A 20,425-nucleotide genomic window follows, 5' to 3' on the forward strand; every position below is an offset into this window, starting at 1 on the left:
GTGGCTTTTGCTCTGGTGGTGCCACCTGCTGTGACAGGCCCACGGATGAGCTGCATTCCTCAGGCACAGAGATGGGGATTTGCAGTGGAATCACTGCTCTGAGCCTTAAAACACAGGAGTGGCCATTGGGAGAGCAGGGACAGCAAGGTGACTCTGCTCGTCAGTGCTGTGGCCATCCACAGGCAGCATCACCCAGTGGCACCTGTTTGTGGCTCTGGGGCAGCTCAGGGCTCCCTCACCCCTGAGGGGTGATGTGACAATATCAGGACGGGGTATCTGCTCCCCTTGTCCCCACCCCAAAGGCTGGCACTCCTGTGCACAGCTGAGGACAAACTCCCTGCCCTCCACGCCTCATCCTCCTCTTCTTTTCCTTTATTTTAAAGATCAGCAGAAGATTAAAATGGGGAGGTGGCAACAAACCAGGATGAGAGTTCCATTGCCAAGATACTTTAGGGCTCACCGATTTCTTCTGGGGGCTGCTTGATAACCCAGCGAGGTGTGGCACGGACAAAATCAGGCTCTCGACTCTGGATTACCCATTCCTCTTATTTCCATAACAATACTTCAGCACCTTATTTATACCCACTCTCTGCCAAGCTTGTTTATTTAGTGACACCCATCTCGGGATGCCCTGGGGGTGCCGGGCAGGGTCCCGGTGGTGCCCGTGTGTTTTAAGGGACTCGTTCCCTTTTCCCGGCCGGCGAGCATGTGGTTGGAATTAGCGGAGTGGCTGCAGGGGGAGCGGGCAGCTGCGTTTCTCCGGAGCGTTTCAGTGCTTAATCTCTGAAGAATGCAGAATGTCTGTCTGGACAGCCCGGCCAAGATCAACTCCGCGGCACGGGGAGGCCAATATAAACGTTCATGTTTTGTGTCACCGAGATTTCATTAGATGTTTTTTATGTAATTGCATAAGTCGAACTACCGTGATGAAAATGCCACAGCGAGCAAATGAGATGAATTGTGAAAAGGCTCCTTCGAGGAGGCACTGGCCCCCTCTGGGCCGTGGGGATCCAGCTCCAGTCCCTTCCAAGGTGCTCGGTGACCTTTTGGGGATTAATAATTGGCCATTTGCCCGTGTCTACCGCTCGCCCTGACGTCAGGGTGAGCTCAGAGCTGGGCCAGGAGCAGGTCTCCCCATGGCCAGTGCTGGGAGGCAGAGGGACTGGCTGCTCCTGTGCTCCAAAGGGGCTCTCATCCCTCCTTGGAAACCCAGGGGCAGGCAGCAGAGTGGGGGGAGAGGATGAAAAATCTCCCATTTCTTGGCTGCCTGACATCCAAGTGCTCTGCAGCATCTGAATGATATCACTGTCCTATTGATTTCCTGCTCTAAACCCTGATAGAGGCAGGGATGGAGAGTTCAGGGCTCAACAAGCACCCCCAGTGATGCTGTGCCCCATCCCCATCCTCTGACTCCCTCCACTAACAACAACAACTTCGTTAATCTGTCCCTTCAAGGCCTGGCGTGTTTTCCTGATGATAACAGATTGATGCTAATTTAATTAGGCCTGAATCAGCGCTTGCTTGGTTCAAACCCAGACACGCTCCAAGGGCTGCTGAGCGCTGTGACACCACGGTGCTGCTCACGCTGGGCTGGGTGAGGTGACACCCATCACCACTGAGCACCCATCCTGCTGCTCCTCGGTGTCCTGGCAGCGCCAGGGTGGCAGCCCCGGGTTCTGTTCCCACAAGAGGCTCTCCCGTGGATGCTCCTGGGGATGGGGAAGCAGCCGCACCACGGGAGCCTCGGGCGCTGCATCCCCGCAGCAGCAGGGCTGGAACGGCCGCCCTGGCTGCAGACACATCTGCTGGGCGGGAGGGCCTGGAATTCGGGATATTGTTTTTCTGGCGGGGAGCGGTGGGTGCCAAAAGCCTGATAAATTAATCACCTCTGACATGGGTCAGTCCAGCTCTGGCGTGCGCAGGCTGGGCCCCCTGAGACGCTGCTGCTGCAACGCCAAAATTCATCAAGCAGCGAGGCTGCCCCAGAGAGCAGCGGATTTTGGGAGGGGGCAGCTGCTGCCAGGGAGGGGTTTGACCACTGCAGTCCTCTGGGATGGCAGCACAGCCCTTCCAGCTGCCTGTCCCTGGCAGTGCTGCCACCTGACATCACTTGTTTTGGACCTGGCTGGGTGGCTGCTGGCTCCTGGAGGATGGGAATGGATTGAGGGTTTGTGCAGTTCCTGTCACAGAAAGCTCCGTGCTCAGGGACTGCTGGAGTGCTGGTGGGCACCCAGAGCCCAGGGAGGCTGCATGGGATGGGGATGAGTGGCAGGAAGGTGTGCAGGGCATGGCAGAGGTGCTGGAGGTCACAGGTGTGGCCCCTCAGCCCAGTCCCTGCAGGCAGGTGTCCTCTGTTGGGAGCTGGCATCTAAATGTCCCTCTGTGGCTACTGAGGCTGGGGCTGGGCCAGTGGGCTGATGCTGGTGCAGCCCAAGGTGGGAACAGCACCTCCCCTCTCCCCCAGTGAGCATCATGGACTTTCCACGGTGGGTTTTACTTCGTGGGGATCTGATCAGTCCAGCCTTTTTCTGGCTGCTCGAGCCCAGGGCAAGGCAGGCTCAGCCTGTCCCTCACCAGGCTCCTTTGCCCTTGGGGAGGGGACAGGGGCCCTGCAGTCTGTGCTTACAGGGTGTCCATCCCTGGGGGTGGCAGCTCCTGACCCTGCAGAGTCCCCACTGCCCACAGCACTCCCTGGGGACAGGTGGGGAAGGGCTTTGTTCAGCCTCTGCCGGGGTTTCTGCACAGCTGTGGAGCAAAGGGGACTTTCCTGTTTGTTTTTTTTTTCCCTTTTATCATCCACCTCTTCCCCTCTCATGTGCTGCTTCCCACCCTGGCAGCTGCCAGCAGCAGCACTTGCTTTACCTTCCTTGTTCTTTCTTGGGATCATTTCTGCTCAGAGAAGGAGAAAGAGCAAAGCAGAACAGGAAGCAAAGCTCGAAGGACGGGGTCCCACGAAGTCTTTGAGAGTGTCAAGGGCTCTGTTTGTGCTTTGCAGCCCCCGAGGTGTTCACAGGGGCTGTGCAGGGCTGCTCGGGGTGGCAGAGGTGTTAAGACAGCCAGCATTGCTGTGACCTCCACGTGGGATCAGAGCAGATCTTATCAGCTCGGTGCAGAAGCCTCCCTGCATCCCTCCTGTCTTCTCCACTCGCTCGCTCGCCTTCTCTCCCCCTTTTATTTTTTTTGTCCAGACATAATTAATGTAAACCAAATGCTTTGTGCACAGCTGCTGGCATCCTGAAAAGGTTTTGTGTGTGGTCTCTCCTTTAGCCTGGACAGGGATGTAGTAAAACTCTGAGCACTATCCCAGACCTGCCTGAGCAGGGAGCAGCATCTATTGCACAAGAAGCACCTTGAATTTCTGCATTTCCCTCGTGGGATGAGGTTATGGTTGAACTGCTTTAAATAAAACCATGGAGCTGCCCTAAAACTTCATCTCCCAAATCCAGTCAAACCCAAGCTCAACTTTTCTTGCTGGTCGTGCTGAACTGAAACCCCAAATATCTGTCTCATTTTTGTGGCTGCCTCTGTGTGTCTGGGTTCCCCCAGGGCCTGAGGGATGCTCATGTAGCAGAGGTTCTGTGGCAAGGGTGTCCTCATGCTGCTTTTGGTGCCTTTGGATGCAGGGAACAGCGAGACCTTGTGATTTATGTTTTTCCAGCCAAAGGGACAATTTCTGATCACTGCTATTGTCACTTAATCTGTAGGACTTGAGGTGTGAGGGAAAGAAATTGTCTGGCCCTACCTGTTTTACTCAACAGTAGCTGAGTGGCTCCTGACATCCTGCAGCCTCTGGATTCCCTTCCTGCACCTTCCCAATCCCTCAGAGATGCTGCTTTCCCCCTCCACTGCTCCCATCATTCCCTCAAGACCCCCGTGTGGCATCTGGGATCACCAGCAAAAACCAGCAGCTTCCATGCCCCACATCCTGCTGGTGTGCTGGGAGAGCTGTGTGGTACCTAGGGCTGCTTGGTTTCCAAAATTCTCCTTTTTTTTTTTTGGCCAAAAACCCCTCTGGGGTGGTGTACTGGGTCCTGCCATGGTGCAGTGAGGGCCGTGGCTGTGCTGGCGCTCTGTGAGTCAGTGGCTGAGCATTTTGCAAATGCTGGAGCTAAATGGGAAGCATCTGAATTCCCTGCTGGACGTGCTTTGGATTCCGGGATGATTGGGATGCTGCAGATGCCTGGGTGAGAAGGTGGGCTGGGTGGAGGTCTGGGCAGTGAATGTTCTCATGTTTCTGCTCCAGAGCTGTCTCTGTGTTGTGGCTGGGAGATGGGAATGACACCTCTGGGATGAACCCTCCCAGACTGGGGCACATCTCGAGGTGGCTCCTTCTGGGGAGGCTCAGAACAAAAAACCCACATGCAACAGGACTGTTGGGGGGCAATATCTGTAATTTCATTCCTCAAACAAAAGGTGCCAGTTTGGAGACCACATTCATGTGTCCAGGCAAAATTCTAGTTCAAAAAGCCCAATACCTGAAAGAATTTAAAGGAAAACTTTCAAGCAGCCCCTGGTGGGTGCCTGGGGAGATGTGGGTGTGCAGGAGGGGCTATTTCTGTTTTTAGTGCTTGGTCAAATGATGCTCACAGATGAGGGAAGGGCTCTGATTTACAGAGAAATCCTCCCCTGGCTCCCCATCCTCACACCCTACCCCACTCCAGGATGCTCTGTGGGGCTGGTGGATGCCAGAACACAAACTGTCTGCACTGAGTGCCCCACAGCACCCGGTGATGACAATTTTAAATGAGTGAGAGGTTGAAAAATAGCGAGTGAGGTTTTTTAAAAGGTCACCTTGGCCAAGGAGGCAAAAATTCTTCCTTGTGCGAGTGAGATGCTTTAGGAACTGCCTTAAAATTAATCCAAAACATGAGCTGGGCTCCAAATGAGTGGGACTTGGCAAGAGGGCTGGACACATTATCTTTGAATATAGGCAGGCATCCTGGAGGGTTTCTGGTGGTTTTCTTGGTCACTTCTTATTCCTCTGTCTCCCCTTCTGCTCCCCCCTCCTTGCATAATTCTCTCCCTTTTAATGTCTCTTTCCACATTTTGGGAATGAAGTCTCCCCACACCAGGCAGGGTTGCAACACTGGGGAAGATTTTGTGTCAGGATGTTTTGCCCCCTGTGGCACTTTTTCTCAGGAGAGCATTGTCTGTGTGCCCAGTGACCTCTGTCCTGAGGCTGTGGCTCCCAAGGGTTGAAAAATGAGTTTCAAAGGTGTAAATCGGTGTAAATGGATGTGATCCACCTCTGGCTCATGGATATCAAGCTGTGCAAAATGAGGGTGAGACTGTGTGCTGTGACCTGAGTGGGGCCTCAAGGGTCAGCATGGCCCCAAAACCTCCTGAGGCAGGGACAGCAGTGCCCAGCACTTCAGCAGCTTGGTGACAACATTCTGTGGTGCTTTCCTGGCCTCTTCAGCTCCCTTTGTCCTCTTCCCACCACAAACACGAGGCTGGGGGCTCACAAAACCAGCAGGGCTGGGAAGGAGAAGCCAGTCCTCACCACCACAGCAGAGAGGCTCAGGACCCTCTCAGGCTTTGAAGCTGGGGATGTCTGGCCATACAAAGACACATCTGTGTTTAATCCTTGCCCTGTAAGTGAGCTGGGCCCGGGCAGAGCCCGGCATCCCCTTGCTGCGGGGATGCGTTTGAAGGGCCTTGGCAGAGCGGCGGTGCTAGGCCGGCTACAGCCACATGTTCTTGCAAATGCAGCTTCCTATTGACTTGTTAAACATTTGCTATTTATCAGATTTTGCTTTTAAACTGTCTGTAACAGTCTGGGAGAAGTTGTGTCAAAATCCCTTCCAGATGTGAAGGTGCTACCTGATACTTTGGTTATAACCTGGACCCTCTCTCCTGCTCCATTCAGATTAGCTCCACTACTGTGGAAATGAAAATGCAAATAAAGACATAAAGAGAGTAGAGACGTGTGTAAAACTTCCCCCAAACCTTCCCTTTTACAGGCAAAACGATCCTGCCTTTATAAGGAGATTGTGAGTTTTATCAGTGAGCATTTGCTTTGCTGGAAAACCAGAGGAAAGCAGGGGAGAGCAGCCACCATCCCCGTCTGCCCACACGGGTGTTTTTAAAGCATAATTGACTTTTTTCCTACCCCATTTAAATAATGTTTCTTTGGGTCTGGGGCTTCCCAGACACATCAGCTCGTTTTATGAGCATCAGGTGATGTGTGCAGTTGGAAACCCGAGCGCTTTGCTTGCATTTGGGGCGCGTGGATCAGATAACGATGGCTCATTAAATGCTCATTGAAAGGCGCTTGCAAGGCCGGGAGCTTTTCCTCAGCAGCACCCCCTGTCCTGTCCCTTTCCAGGAGAAATTTCGGGGCCACGAGATATTCCCAGCTTAAAACAACTCCATGGTATCTGTCAGGGCCCGGGCCAGCTCCCATCGTCGCTGGGAGGGTTTTTCCACCGACTTTAAGAGGTGCTGGAGCAGAGCCATGCTGTGTGTAATGCGGATCCGGGAGTGTGCGTGATGCACTGCATGATGACAGAATTTCTGGGAGATTGGCCTAAACCAAAAACCTTGGACTGCTGCTCCCTAGGATTGGAGTGGAGAGGCTGGAGGCACCAAACCTGGGCCTGGAGCGAGGTTTTGCAGCTGGGGAAGCATCCCTGGAAGGGCAGAGAGGGGCTGGTTGTGCCACATCTGCCCTGCTTTGGTCACTTGGGTTGAGTCCACAGCCACGTCCTGGTGCTGCCAGGGGGAGAGGACACCTGGGAGGGTGTGAGGGGCTCCCTGCAGGACCCCAGGCTGGCTGTGGTGCTGCAGCTGGGCTCCTCTGTGCCCCAAAACACAGCCCAGGGCTGAGTGGCTCAGTCTGCAGAGCCCCAGAAATACCCCAGTGCTGCCAGTGGCACCGGGATGGAGCTGGGAAGTTTGGTTGGGAATCTTGCTGAGAGGAAACAGGAGGGAAGAGAAATGTGCTGGACCATTGTGTTGCATTTTAAGCAGAATCCTGATGCACTAATGTGTTTTTTCCCCTATAAATGCTGGGTTAGGCAGATTGGCAGCCTGGCAGGAGTTATCCCTTTGCTGGTTCCTGTGGTTGCCTGTGCTCTAACTCCATCCTGCTGTTCCCATGTGCCTTCTGACTGCTCAGAAGAGCAGGAGACCTTCTTTTTACACCCTAAAGGGACGTTCATTGGGGCTGGGACAGCTGGAGCAAAGCTAAGAGATACTAAGTGGTCCCAAATAGGTGCTTCAGTTGCTCCATCTCTCTTTTTCCCCAGGCTGACGGACAAGGCTGGGTTCTCACAGGGCATTTGCACCATGTCCTGGGGCTGTGAGCCCAGAGCTGTGTAGGACATGGCTGGTGACTTCCTTTTGCTCCTGCAGTCCTGATTTATGCCTCTCACAGGGCACAGGCAGGTCAGAGGTGGAGGGTGATGGAGAACCCAAGGGCAAGAGTTCCCCACAGAGCCCCTACCGCCATTCTTGAATTTCCAGAAGAATCTTTGACACTCTCTGAAGTGGTGTCACTGTGGCCTGATAGTTTCTGAGTGGGCACAAGGAAAACCCTGGCCCCACCATCTGCGTTAACCTGGCTGGTTTCAACACTTAAATATGTATGGAGGAATGACAATGGGAGGGTGAGGAGGGAAGAGCAGCGTGTGGAAAAAACTGAAGCTATGTCTCAAAATCACATGGTGATAAGGCCTTTTCTGGAGTGCCCCATGCAGCTGGCAGCAGAAACCAGGCTTTTATGTTTGGGTCTGGCTGGTTTTTCACTTTCTGCAGCCAAAAGGATCTGGATAAAGTTTGCCTGGAAGATTAGCTGGCACTGAGCCTGGCTAGACATCTCTGGAAGCCTCCCCTCCAGCAGGAGTAGGTCCTGATTCCCTCCTCTGCCAGCCCTGCCACAGGGGGAATGTCCCCCTGGAGGGGACAGCTCCACCAGCCCTGTCCCCTCTGGCACACCAGACCCCTGCTCCCACTGCAGATGAGATCCCAAGGGGTCTTTGTCACCAGGATGGCAGGGAGGAGACACTGCACACCCAGAGGGACGGGATGGAGAGCACAGAGCCTTGGCACCCACAACCCTTCCCTGGGGACACATCCTTCATGTGTCTGTCCTGATAGCACAACTGGGCTGGGAAATGGGGTGCATGGGAGCCCCCCAAGCAGGGCTGGCCTCCCCCAGTGCCAGCTCCAGGGCAGATGTGCCCCAGCTGCTGCACACCGGGTTGGGCACCAGCTGTGCTGTCCGGCCACATCTGAGCTGCCAGCTCCAGGGCACAGCTGGCAGGGCATGCAGGCAGGGAAGAGATGCTGTGCAATGCCATCCCCACGGGGGCACCCCATGCTGACCCAGACACAAAGCAAATTTTGGGTTTTGTGCCCGGGGAGGCCTGGCAGAGGCAGGGAGACTGCGCTGGTAGCAGATGCCGATGCCTCCGGAGCGGAAAGCCCAGTCCCTCCCCTCTCATTCCTTTTTTTCGGTTTTTTTCTGTCTTTTTCTTTCTTCCCCCCCTCTGGCTGATCTTAAAAAAGCCCAGGCGGTTTGGGCTCCGTGAAACCCAAATGCCTTTTGCAGCATCAAGCCCGGATCCCATAAGTAATATCCCAGCATTGGAGAGTAAGACAGTATATGAAGTAGACGGGGAGCTATAAAGACACTTTAAAAGGGGCAATAAAAGTTTTGGGTTTCATATCGTCTTACCAAAGAAGAGAATAACAGAGAAGCAGGAAATTTCAGTAGCAGACATGACAAAGGTCACAGCACTCAGACTGCACCTTAGACGAAAACACCTACTCTTATGAAAACAGCCAGAATTTTTGGCAGGGGCTCAAGAGCTCTTACAGGCAAAGCTCTCGGCAGCGCTAAAAGGTTACAAGAGACTGTTTTGTCTACGTTGCTGTAGATGTTTATAATATTTCCCTGCATTGGTGTTGCAGGGGATATCCTGCCTGGGGTAGTGGATATCCAGCCCTGCACCTTTCTCTGTGTCAGGGTGCTGCCATCAGCTCGAGGTTGGGACTCTGTGGGTGTGCCCAGGTGTGTGCCAGTCCCAAGGCTGGGTGCTTGAGATTTGCTTGAGATTTGCTGTGTGCAAGACAATTTTGGTTTGGTTTTGTTGTTTATTTTTTTTTTTCTTTCAGCTGAATTCGTGGCAGGTGGGAGAAGTAGGTTTTATCTACTCAGCTGCTTCTCAGGTAATGTGGAGCATGGGGTTTGCCAATGTTTGGTCCCTCATGCTCAGCCCCAGCTGGGTGTTGTGGTCACCCAGTGCCCTCCTATCAACACTGGACTCTCACAAGGCTCTCACCTTGGGCTTGCTGCAGGGCTGTGCCTGTCGCTGCAGCCCAGGAGGCACCAAACAGTCCCAAAATGAGCTGTTGGGGTGAAGGAGCCTCTGACTGATGCTGCAGCAGGTGAAGGAGGCTGCTGGCACTGCTGGTCAGGACTCTGGGGTGGGTCAGTGTTGAGATTTGCATTTGGGGTGACAAACACCCAGGAAGAGCCAGCGTGGGATGCCCATGGGGGTGACCTTTCAGGAGGCTGCTGTGCACCCTCAGAGGCATCTCTTGCAGGCATCTCTTTCACTCCAAATCAGGGCCTGTTTCTTGGGGTCACCCTGAGCAGTCCTCACAGGGCAAAGAGCTCCAGGAGCATGCAAGCAACGAGGAAAGCCTCACATGCAAACCCTGAGAGCATCTTGTAAACATGCCTGGGGCTGGATGCTGGGAAGGAATGGAGCTGTGTTGGTTTGGGTGCTGGGGAACCCTTTGAAAGCTCTTTGCTAGCTCTGCCTCTGCGTGCAGCTGCATCAGCTGTGCCACCACTTGCCAGTGACTCTTGGATGCTTGGGGGTTCATAATTCATTTATATTTTTGTTGGAAGCTCATTCAGTTTTGGTTGTTGCCCCGTCGCAGGAAGTTGCTCTGATGAATGACTGGGGTGGATTTCTCTTCCAGAGGAACCCAGGCTTAATGTGGGCTTTCTGTGGACATCTCTGTATATCAATACTGCTCTAATTGTCCATGACATATAGTCTTGGCCTTTTTCCCAGACAGTCTAAATAAATCATACACTTCTGCTATAGTAAATAGTCTGTTAGAGGAGATGTTATAGGCTTACAGCCCTCCCCCCTCCCTCCAGGAGCTTCTTTTCCCTGCCTCTCATTTTCCATGTACTTTCCATACCAATGAGGCACCTGCTGCCTGTGCCTGCAGGTCTGCAAGGACAAAGTGCCCAGTGTTGCAGGTCCCTCCAGGTTTGAGGGGATGTGGTGGCCATGCCCAGAGCTCTGCTTTGGAACTGGCATCTGCCCTCGACTGAGCTGAGTGAAGCTGGAAATTTTCCCACCCTGCTGAAGAAATGCTGGCATTGCACACTGGCAAAGTCTTTGTTAGTATATATTATTTACATCAAGAGAATGCATAAATAAAATAGTTAATATCTCACAAAAAATACAGGTTCTGTTAACTGGGTGTTGCATACGAAGCTTTGTGTGCTCGGGCTGGGTAAACCTGCACAGAGGGGACAGCTTGGGTCCTGCCAGGGACAGCCCAGGAGAAGGTGACATGGGCTGGGAGTGCAGGGGACAGGTCACAGCCCAGCTGAGTGCTCCTCCAGGGAGAATATGAATATGAATATACACCACACTGGAAGTGCAAGCTTTGCTAGGGCTGTTGGTGGAAAGGTGAATCACAGGATGGTTTGGAAGGACCTTAAAGCTCATCTTGTCTCAATCCCCTTCACCTTCCACTAGACCAGGAAACCTCCCATGGGACAAAATCCCAGAGTGGGCACGGAGCTGGTGGGAAAAGACACCAATGTGCCAGAGGAAAACCCAGCAGGCAGGATTTTCCTTTTGGCTGCAGCCCTCCATCAGCAAGGAGCAGGAACAGGCGTGCCCGGGGGGCTCAGACGCAGCAGCAGAGCGTGGAGCAGTCCAGCCTGGCGGGGGTCCCGGCACTCCCGGCCTTCTTGTTCTCCTTGGGCAGCAGCAGCACGAAGGCCATGGCCAAGGCACAGTGGTAGAAGCTGTGCACGTAGGTGTAATCCCACTCCTGCAGGCAGGGAGAGCGCAGTGAGAAGCGGGAGCAGCACCGGGGGCTCGCGTGAGGCGCGCGACATTAAATTTCTACAAGTAGCCAAAAAGGAAGGGGATAAAAAATATTCCTGAGCCTTCTGCCTCCCTTTGCTGTCAGAGAAGAAAGGATTTCCAGTGAAAAAAAACCCCACCAAACCTAAAGCAAAGTGGATTTAACACGTTCTAATTTGCACATTTCCCAATTCTTGAATGAAGTGTTTCATTACCCCGCAAAGGACGCGGCGGCGAGGCCGGGGCGCGCGGGGAGGCGGCTTCTGCTAAGTGACATTTTTATGTTCTGCTAGAATTTGCAATTACTAAATGCTTTGAAAAATAATCCTTGGGGATGCCTGTGAGGCTGTATCTCGCAGCTCCCAAAGCACAGAGCAGCCGTAACGGCGGGGCTGAGCGCAGGCACGGCCGGCAGCTGTGTCGGGGGGTTATCGCCTGCCCGGCAGGACACACAGACGCTTCAGAGCTGGACAAGGGGGACTGGCCAGCAGCAGGAGCAGGAGGATATAAACACAGCATCAAGTGCCCCTGGGAGTCACTGAGAGTCTTTTTTTTGGCGTGAGCCAGCTCTGGATCCGGCCATGCCTGGGTCGGATCCAGTCCCTGCCGCGTCGCTGTGAGGTGTCCTTAAGTCACCCGTGCCCAGTTTCCAAAAATCCCTGCTTGCTCTTGACAAAGCCATTCTGAGGATCATGTGTGCCTGAGGAAAGCACATCCCATGTCCTTGTCACTCACTGAGGGGGAAAAAGAGACAGAGCATCACCCTGTGTGCCACTCGCTGTCACACCTGCCCCGAACAAACCAGGTATGGGATGGGGACAAGCACGGAGGGACCCTTGTCCCTGCTGCCAGACCCCACCATTCCAACCCTGAGCAGGGCTGGATGCACCCCGTGGTGTGTGTGGGGACATCCCTGTCTTGGTGATGTCCCTTGTAGAGGCAGGGAGGCTGAGTGTGCACACAGGTACCTCAAAGAAGAACCTCAGCATCAGCGCCAGCGCCCCGAAACAGAAGCCAGGACCGATCTGCTGGGTGTAGACACTCTTGTCAGGATAGAGCCCCTTCTTCTCCTTCATCTTCTGCAGCTGGGAGGAAGGAGAGAGCACACCAAGTGTATTCACCTGGATTTAGCTGGCTGCTCCAGCCTCACTTCTCATTATAATACTGGTTTTTGATATTCAGGCCCTAAGCCAGCTCAGGGAGTGTGTGTCCTCACAAACCCAGTCTGTGGGATAGCAGATCCCAGCACAGCATCTGCAGGCTGGAGGATGCAGGGAGCTCCTGTGCCTTGGTCTCTTCCTTGCCCATCCCCTCCCCATGGTGGCCACTTGCTTTTAGCTGCTGGCTCAGTGACAGTTTATAATTGGGATTTGCACCATTATATTTATATATAATATAATATTGATTATATATAATTTTTATCCCATCACTCCTTGCCCACTCCTGCAGTGGCTTCCCCACCTCACTCCCAGCTGGGCCCACAGCACGTGCTGTGAGTGGGGCACAGGCTGCAGCATTGTGCCCCACTGTCCCAGCTGCATTCAGGCAGACTGCAGACAGATTCCTCCCCGCTTTATCACCGTGTTTCATCCACATCTTCCCCAGATCTGGGGCAGTTTACCAGATCCCTCTGCCTCTGAGTAGCTGTAAAAACTCCATAAATACGTTCCTGCTGATTAGAATTGCAGGGACAGGAGATGTGGTGAATTGCTCAGACCGATCGAATCTGGCATTTATCACGGAGGCTGCTGCCTGCCTTCTGCTCAGATTAGGGGAGAAATCACTGTGAGACTGAGAGCTGCACCTTGAGGAGGAAATCACTGGCACAGGTTGGACTCTCCCATGCAGGATTCAGCCCTTTCCCCACCAGGAGCACCCCCAGAGCCTGCCCCACGTACCCATTTGACCGTGATCACCAGCACGGCCGTCCCGATGGGGCCCGAGTAGACGCCGTAGCCCCAGCGGTCGTGGTAGATCCTCACAGCGATGGTGAGGACGCCAAACATGATGAAGGTCGATCTCTTGGGCTCGTCAAACTCTGCCAGGGCTGAGGGAGGGAGCACAGGGAGCATCAGCTCACAGCCCTCCTTTTTTCAACTGCTCCTCTAAAGCCTTCCTGGAGTCTCTGCCCTGTGTGTGGTGTGTCCTTCTCATGCCACACTGATGGGGAAACTGAGGCACGTGGGGCAAAGCAAACCATCCTGAGGCATCTGAGTGGTGAGTCCAGGAGCTGAATGTTGGGGTTTTATTTCAGTGTTACATGAGGAAGCTTAAAGGAGAATCCCTACCCAGAGGAGCTGCCCCATCCCTGGAAGAGTTCCAGGCCAGGTTGGACAGGGCTTGGAGCAACCTGGGGTCGTGGATTGTGTCCCTGCCCGTGGCAGGGGGTGGAACAAGATGCTCTTTAAAATCCCTTCCCCCTTTAAACCACACTATGATTCCATGACTTCCCTTTTCCTTGACCCAGAACTCAGGGGTGATTGCAAAGACCCTCCTGCCCTGCGAGCCCACAGCCAGCTCCTGGGTTCATCCTGCATCTCCAGCCTTCCCAAACTTGCCAGCTCACCCTGGCACAGGCAGCACCACCCCAGAGCACTGGGACTCCCCCACAGTGCCAGGGGGGGCTGCACCAGCACCTGCCTGGGGTTTGCAAGCTGGAAGTCACCAGCGCGAGTAAATTATTAGAGGCTTTTGTTTAGCACAGAATGGGGTAATAACTGATAAAAGTTATGGATCCCAGTGGGCTCCATGCTTTTCCAGCTTGCACAGCTGTGTTATGGCTGTCCTGGATTTGCATTCCGGGAAGTTTGCCCGAGGGTCTGCGTCCGCACATGTGCGCTCGGGCTTTACAAGCCACAGTGAGAGGCTTCCCTGGGCTTCAGTCACCACACCTTCCATGTCCTTGGATCGTGCTTTTATTGGGACTTTGGCTAAGGGATAATGTCCGCATGTTAATCTCTGTTGTTTCCCAGCGGGTCGATATTTTTTGCAGGATTTGTATTTTTATTTTTTGTGCAAGGTTTTTGAACGCAGTAATGAAGCAATCAAGTTGAATTTTGCTGCAAGGAGCCAAAGTGTCTGGATCAGCTCTGACCTACCCTGACACTGCTGTTATCCACTGAAAATGCCCTTTGGAAATGATTTGCCTCATTGCTTTTTCTAGCTGAGCAGAGAGGGCACTGAAGTGCCCTGAGCTCCCCTTGGGACTCACATTTTGATGGGACAGAGCCATTTCTCAGGGTAATCTTTTCCCCACACATTTTTCCCTGCATGGAAAATTGATCCTATTGCACACCCTGGAAGGGGGGATGCTCCTGCATCCCCACAGGATGAATCTGCCCAGCTGAGGGGTGCTACTGTGCTGAGCTCCTGCTGGAGCTCCTGCACCATCCCTGGAGCCCTGAGGGGCAGAGGGGAAAGTCCTGTGGGCATTTTGGGGTGTACATTGGAGTGCTGACCCCAGCTCGCTGTGGGGAGAAATGGGAACTCTGTCTGGAGTGGGCACTGATTTGAAATGGTCCAAATTTTTGAGCAAAACCTGTTGGAACATCTCTGTCCCCTGACCCTGTTCTCTTCTCCTGCCATAAATACTCATATCCTCCCAAAAATCATGGTGACAAAATGGGAAAATGATGGGTTTGAACTTTTTGTCTTTCTCATATTTTTTTTTTTTTAGTTTCTATTATATTTTGTTTTGGAGGCAAATAAGGAACAAAATGAGGAAAAAGAGAGTGAAGCAAATGTGAGAAAAGGAAAACTGAATAACAGGGCAAGGGGTGGGATTTATAGTAAAAAGGAAGTGAAATTTCTGCTTTTTCTGAGCAGATCTAATATTCCCATCAGCCCAGACCAGTCTTTTGATAAATCAGGAAGTTATATTTGTTTTGACTAAACCACTTTGATTCTCAAGCTACCGAGGGAAGAGGGAGATTCTGCATTTCAGTGAGGCAAGACTGATGGGTGTGCCCATCAGTATGGGGACAACAGGAGAAATGGGAAATTCCCTGGTGTATGAGGTTTCAGATTCAGTCATCTCACAGCCCTGTCCTGCCTTGACCTGCAGCACAAGGCTGCCAGTGTCTGTCATTTGAAACAGGACATGTGTGAGAGCTGGTGCAGGCAAAGAAACACCTGACCAACACCACCAGGAGCAAAACATCCCCAGCCACTACTCAGGACAGCTCCATGTCTGGAACCCACCAGTTACAACGACTTTTCAAGGTGTTAATGGCACAAAAATGGGTTAATTCACAGCACAGACTGACTTCCACAAAGGACAATGGCAGCTCAGAGCGAGCAGCATTTCTGGGGACTGTCCCCACTGGCTGTCCCATCATCCATGCTGACAAACCCAGCCCTTCCTGCCGGTGCTGGAGCTTTCAGGAGTCGTGACAGAGCAGTTCTTACCCATCAGGGACACCCAGATGGACAGGGCTGTTCCGTAGATGCTGAAGTACTCCAGGATGTCATAGCGCATAAAGCACAGCACTGATAACCCAGGGCCGTCACAAACGTGGTAAAACTATCCAAAAAGAAAAAAAAAATTAGAAAACCAGTTTTTAACTCACATACCAGTAAGGTAAAGGCTCTTATCAGCTGGTTTGAAATAGTGTAGCTGCTGAGAGAATGGCCAGCCAGGCCAGAACAGTGTCAGCTACACCAGGATCACTGATATGGAGTAATGAATATATTTGAGTGATAATGTCATCGTTCCCGGTTGCAAATTGCCCAAGAATCAGCATTCTTTTCTCTTAGTACAAACTAAGACAGACTTTAATTTGCCTCTTGGCCAGAATCTGCAATCTGATGACCAAGCTGCTTTGAGCTGGGCGCTGGGGGACAGCCTCTCCAGCACAAGGAGGACTCTGGGGTTGTGGTTTTAATTGCGAAAGATTCTTGTAAAACAATTCAGAATGAGTGGCCTGATGAAATGTGTATGGATGCCAGGTCACTGTCCAGGCTAAAGAAGATTTATATGGCCAGACTCTGAACACTGGGGAATTCACTCATTAGTGCATTCCCTTAAAAACCCCCAGTTCCTGCCCATTAACCCATTGATTTGCAAAGAAACCCCACAGTCATGCAACACAAACTCAGACCACGCCAAGAGACATTTTCCAGTGCAATCAGAGGAATGCTCCCAGTGTTTGCCTGGCTCTCTCCTTTTCCTGCCAGCCCTCAGCCCTGCAGGTTTTGCAGTGGCAGCACCAGTGAGCTCTGCTGTTCCTGAAGAAGTCGCTGCTCCTCTTGGCCGCGCGCCCTTGGAACGCTGCTGGCTGTCACGGCCCGGTGGGGATGCTGATATAATTTATAATGGGAATTGCTGCGAGCCCTCTGGCTGGCTGCAGCTTCTAGAAAAGATTGCACCACGGCTGTAATTCTTTTTCCCTGCTTGAGATTGGGCTCGGGGAGTCTGGAGCTGGGGGGAAGAAAGGGTGGAAGGCAGAGAGTGTTCCTGGCACTTGTCTGCCACAGCCGTGCGCTTTCACTGCTCTGCTCAGCTCTCCTGCGGGAGGAGGAGAGTGGGATGCTACAAAAAATGCAACAGCAGCAGCTGCTGCCCTTCCAACCCCCTCCCCACCACGCTGGCAGCTGCCTCTCCTCCTTTCCCTTCTTTCCCTTCCCCACTCAGGGATATTTTGCTTCTTCAATCTCTTCGGAGAGGACCTGTTCCACCTCTTCTTGAAACACGTGCCAATTTTCCTACTGACTTCTCGGGGAGGTGGAGCAGACACAGACCCAGTGCAAAATGAAATTGTAGATGTCTGGCTTCCCTGGGGAGCTGGGGCTGGGGGCTCAGGGATGTTTTCATATTAACTACTCCTGTAGTTTTTATAGAACTGGCAGAATTTCTCCCCCTGCATCGTGCTTTAATCAGCTCAAGTGATCAAGGATGTTCTGTGGATTTTTAACAGGAGACCAATCTGATTCTGCGCCTTCACACTGGGAAGATTTTTTATCTATTCCCTGCCTCAGTTTCTCTGTACAAGGAACATGCCAACCCTGATGAGATGCCCTGAGATGGATGGGGATCAGTGGGAAATGCAGCATCAGCTGGGTGCTGAGCTGTTTCCTTCATATTCTTTAGCAGATCATTGAAATGCAGTCAAACAGGGGATTTTCTCCAGTGGGAATGTTGCTTTGGGTGCTCAGCTGGTGTCTGTATGGGGTCACTTAGCAGGGATACAAAGCCCAGGGCAGCACACTGCTGGGAGCAGGAATAGGAATATTTTACATATGTATAGACATTCCTTCACTCGTTATTTCCACACAAAGGAAGGCCAGGGGATCAGAGCCTCGTAAAACACGTTTCAACCCACAAAGGGTTAATAATTATTTTTCTTAATAGCTCAGCAGCATGTTTTAGTCTTTCCTTTCCCAGTGCAGAAAGTCCCCTGACTCCAGCATTGCTCCCATCCCCAGCTGGCAATTGCAAAATCAATAATTCGACTACTATGTGCTTTTGGCTAAAATGACAGAGGCAGAGCGAGAGATTCTGGAGGCAATTTAAAGCCCAAATTCAGCATGGCCACTTAGCAGCTGTAAAACAAAGAGAAAAGCCAGCTCCCAAGCATTGCAAATCAGTCAAGGCTCTTTGCACCCAGACCTTGTCCCTAATCTCAGCCATAAAACACCACTAAATCCCTGTAAGGCCACACTGTGGGACATCCCAAACCGGAGAATCAGCTGCTCAGCACCACACACGGTGGGAAATAACTGGAAAGGGAGATTTTAGGGGTTGTGCTGGCTGCTCTTGGGTGGATCAGCTTCTCAGTGGTACAGGAGGCATTTGGGAGGATAAAACATGCAGGGAGAGGAGAAACGAGGAACTTCTTACCGCCACGAAGAACATGGTGAAGAAATAAACCATGGCTTCCATGTGGAAACGCCGCTTGGCCGCGATGCTGATGGTGGGGAGGAAAACCAAGGAGCTGAGGGTGGGCAGGAGGAGCTTGGCCACCAGCGAGCCCATGGGTGCCTCGTGGGCCAGCAGCTCCCGGGGACTGGATCTCTGTGAGCTGGGCAGCAAGGGTGGAGAGAGCAGCAGAGGGGACAGGGCTTTAAAGTTTAAATGCCCTGCGTGGCTGGAGGGCTGCGGGCAGGGGACAGCTGCCACAGCTGCGCCGTCGCTCCGGCCACCCCGAATTCCTGACACAGCCGGTGGCTCCGGGCAGCAGATGCTCTGTGGCCCCAAAATCCTCCTGGGTGTTTCCAAAGGAGTGAAAGGGAATGTTGTCCTCGCACGCCTTGTGCTGGGTGTTGGGTTTGGGGACGCGGTGGGGGAGGATTTTGGGTTTGCTCGTTCCTCCACTCCTGAATCCACTGCCCCTGTTCTGAGCCTGGCCCAGCGCTGCTGGAGCAGTCCAGCAGGGAAAATCCATCTTCTTTGCTCACAAAGTGGAGGGGCAGGCACTGATCTGTCCTCTCTGGTGGCCAGGGAAGGACCTGGGACTGTTCTGTGCAGGGTCAGGAGCTGAACTCCATGATCCCTTACATTATTTTGTTATTCTCTGCTCTGCATTTCCACAAAGGAAGAACTGGCATGTGGCAGGGATTTTTTAAACAGTGGGATGTATCCTACAACTTGAGAAACACACACCAGGCTCCAAACCTGCCTTTTATTTCCCTAGAGGGGCACATGCAGACATGGGGAGCTGCTGTGACCCAGCACCTGATGCCTGCTGCCAGTGCCTACGTGCCCTCCGTGGAGCTCAGAGCAGCTCCATTTCCCAGCCATGCCCTCAGCCTTTTCAGCCTGGCCACCTCCAGGAGTTCTGTCTGAAATTCAGGAGCCGAGCGTCTCCGGGCTGGAGGAATTTGAGCGGATTGTCGTGCGGCGCAGAGGAGCTGGAGGAAAGGAAACCAAAAGCCAAGCGGCGTTTGGGCTGCTAATCCACTCAGTGGTTCTCTCTTTTATTATGACTTTTTATTATATCGCTGCTGCTCCCCCCCTGCGTTAATATCTTTTCCTTGGAGCCTCGCAGGGATTCTCGGCATCCTTTCGGCACAGCTGTTCCCGGGACACAGGGAGCAGGAATGCTACGCTTGAGCAAGCGCCTTTGTGGCTGCGGCTTTGGGGAGGAGGGTGGGAGCTCAGATAGGAGCCACCATTCCTGGGGCTGATAGGACGGGCTCGCCTGTCCCCCGGGAGGGGGTCTGGAGGAAAGACAGGCATGCATGGATTAAAAAAAAAAAAAAAAAAAAAAAAAAAATCCTCTTTAAACCACTCCAGTGGGTTGGAAAGGGGGAGTGAGGGTGTGTGTGTGCAGGGAATGGCACAGAGCATTAAAGCCCTGACTCTGTGCCCAGAGCCTTCCCCAGGGCACGGCTCAGATGAGCTGGGTAAGGCTCCCATTTTTAGCTGATACTGCAGGAACCATCCACATTCCCTGGCTGGCTGCAGGCAGCATCCCTCTGCAGGACGCTGCCCACACCGCTTCTCCAGCCGCCCTCCTGCCTGGGCAGACTATAAACTTACCACAAAACTCTGCAAAACTGAATCTTGACCAATAAATATTGAAAAACTCTGCTGTCCCTATTTACTGTGAAAATGAATCCCTCCAAGCCAGCACATAAATACCCTGGTGCTCCCCAGGTGTCCAGCCCTGAGCTGAAAGCAGAGCTCCAGCACATCCCAAAGTAGCCTGCTCGTTTTTTTGGGGCCATATCCTCAAATGAATCCATTATTCTGTGCTCATGATGTGCTTGGACTGAGGATGATACCATGGGGCACAGCAGGGCTTGTCCTCAGGAGGGTTTCCTGGCTGTGAAAACATCACCTGCCCTGCTTTTGTGGCTATGAAATGGATGTCAGAGAGGTGAAAGCACAGCTCAAAACCTGCTGCTGAGGGCAAACCTCCACGTCTGGGTGCAAAGCAGCCCCCACAGCAATTGTGAGAGCACAGCAATCGTGCAGCAAGGAGGTGCAAGGGTGGTGGTTCTGCACTGGGCATCAGGTGAAAAGCAGCATCAGGCAGTTGTTAAACACATCCCCCTCACCCCCAGCCTGTGCCCAAATTCCAGCTGGCTCCCACTGGAAAGGAAACCCCGTTGGCTGCTGGATGCAGCAAGTGCCAGCCATGGCAGGCTCTCCCCAAGCAGGGAAGTGTTGGAGCTCTCAGGAGCAAGAAAACATTCCACAGGTTGTTGGGGTTTTATTCTAATTTTTTATTTTTTTTTTTCTCTCTCCCAGCTGCACACCCTGGGCTGGCGGTTGGGTTGCAGCCAGCGCTGTAGGCATGGGGGGAAAAAAAAAATCCCACTGGGTTGCACACGTGTTTCAGCTATTATTGAAAAAGAACCCCCCAAAAAATGGGGAGGAGAGGGGCAGGCAGGTGGTGAGCTCCTGGCAGGAG

General features: G+C 52.8%; 1 protein-coding gene across 1 annotated transcript; it reads right to left on the bottom strand.

Annotated features, from left to right (window-relative positions):
• Window positions 1-10,859: 10,859 nt before the first annotated feature.
• On the bottom strand, window positions 10,860-18,085 carry MYMK (myomaker, myoblast fusion factor). Its single transcript, XM_033077783.1, has 5 exons — window positions 17,908-18,085; window positions 15,477-15,591; window positions 12,968-13,116; window positions 12,038-12,154; window positions 10,860-11,034 (listed from the first exon to the last, which is right to left on the bottom strand). The coding sequence occupies exons 1-5, from the start codon at window positions 18,040-18,042 to the stop codon at window positions 10,888-10,890; spliced, it is 663 nt and encodes a 220-aa protein (XP_032933674.1). The 5' UTR covers window positions 18,043-18,085; the 3' UTR covers window positions 10,860-10,887.
• Between the last annotated feature and the right edge of the window lie 2,340 nt (window positions 18,086-20,425).

This window comes from Catharus ustulatus, chromosome 21 (assembly GCF_009819885.2).
Source record: "Catharus ustulatus isolate bCatUst1 chromosome 21, bCatUst1.pri.v2, whole genome shotgun sequence".
Taxonomy (NCBI): domain Eukaryota; kingdom Metazoa; phylum Chordata; class Aves; order Passeriformes; family Turdidae; genus Catharus; species Catharus ustulatus.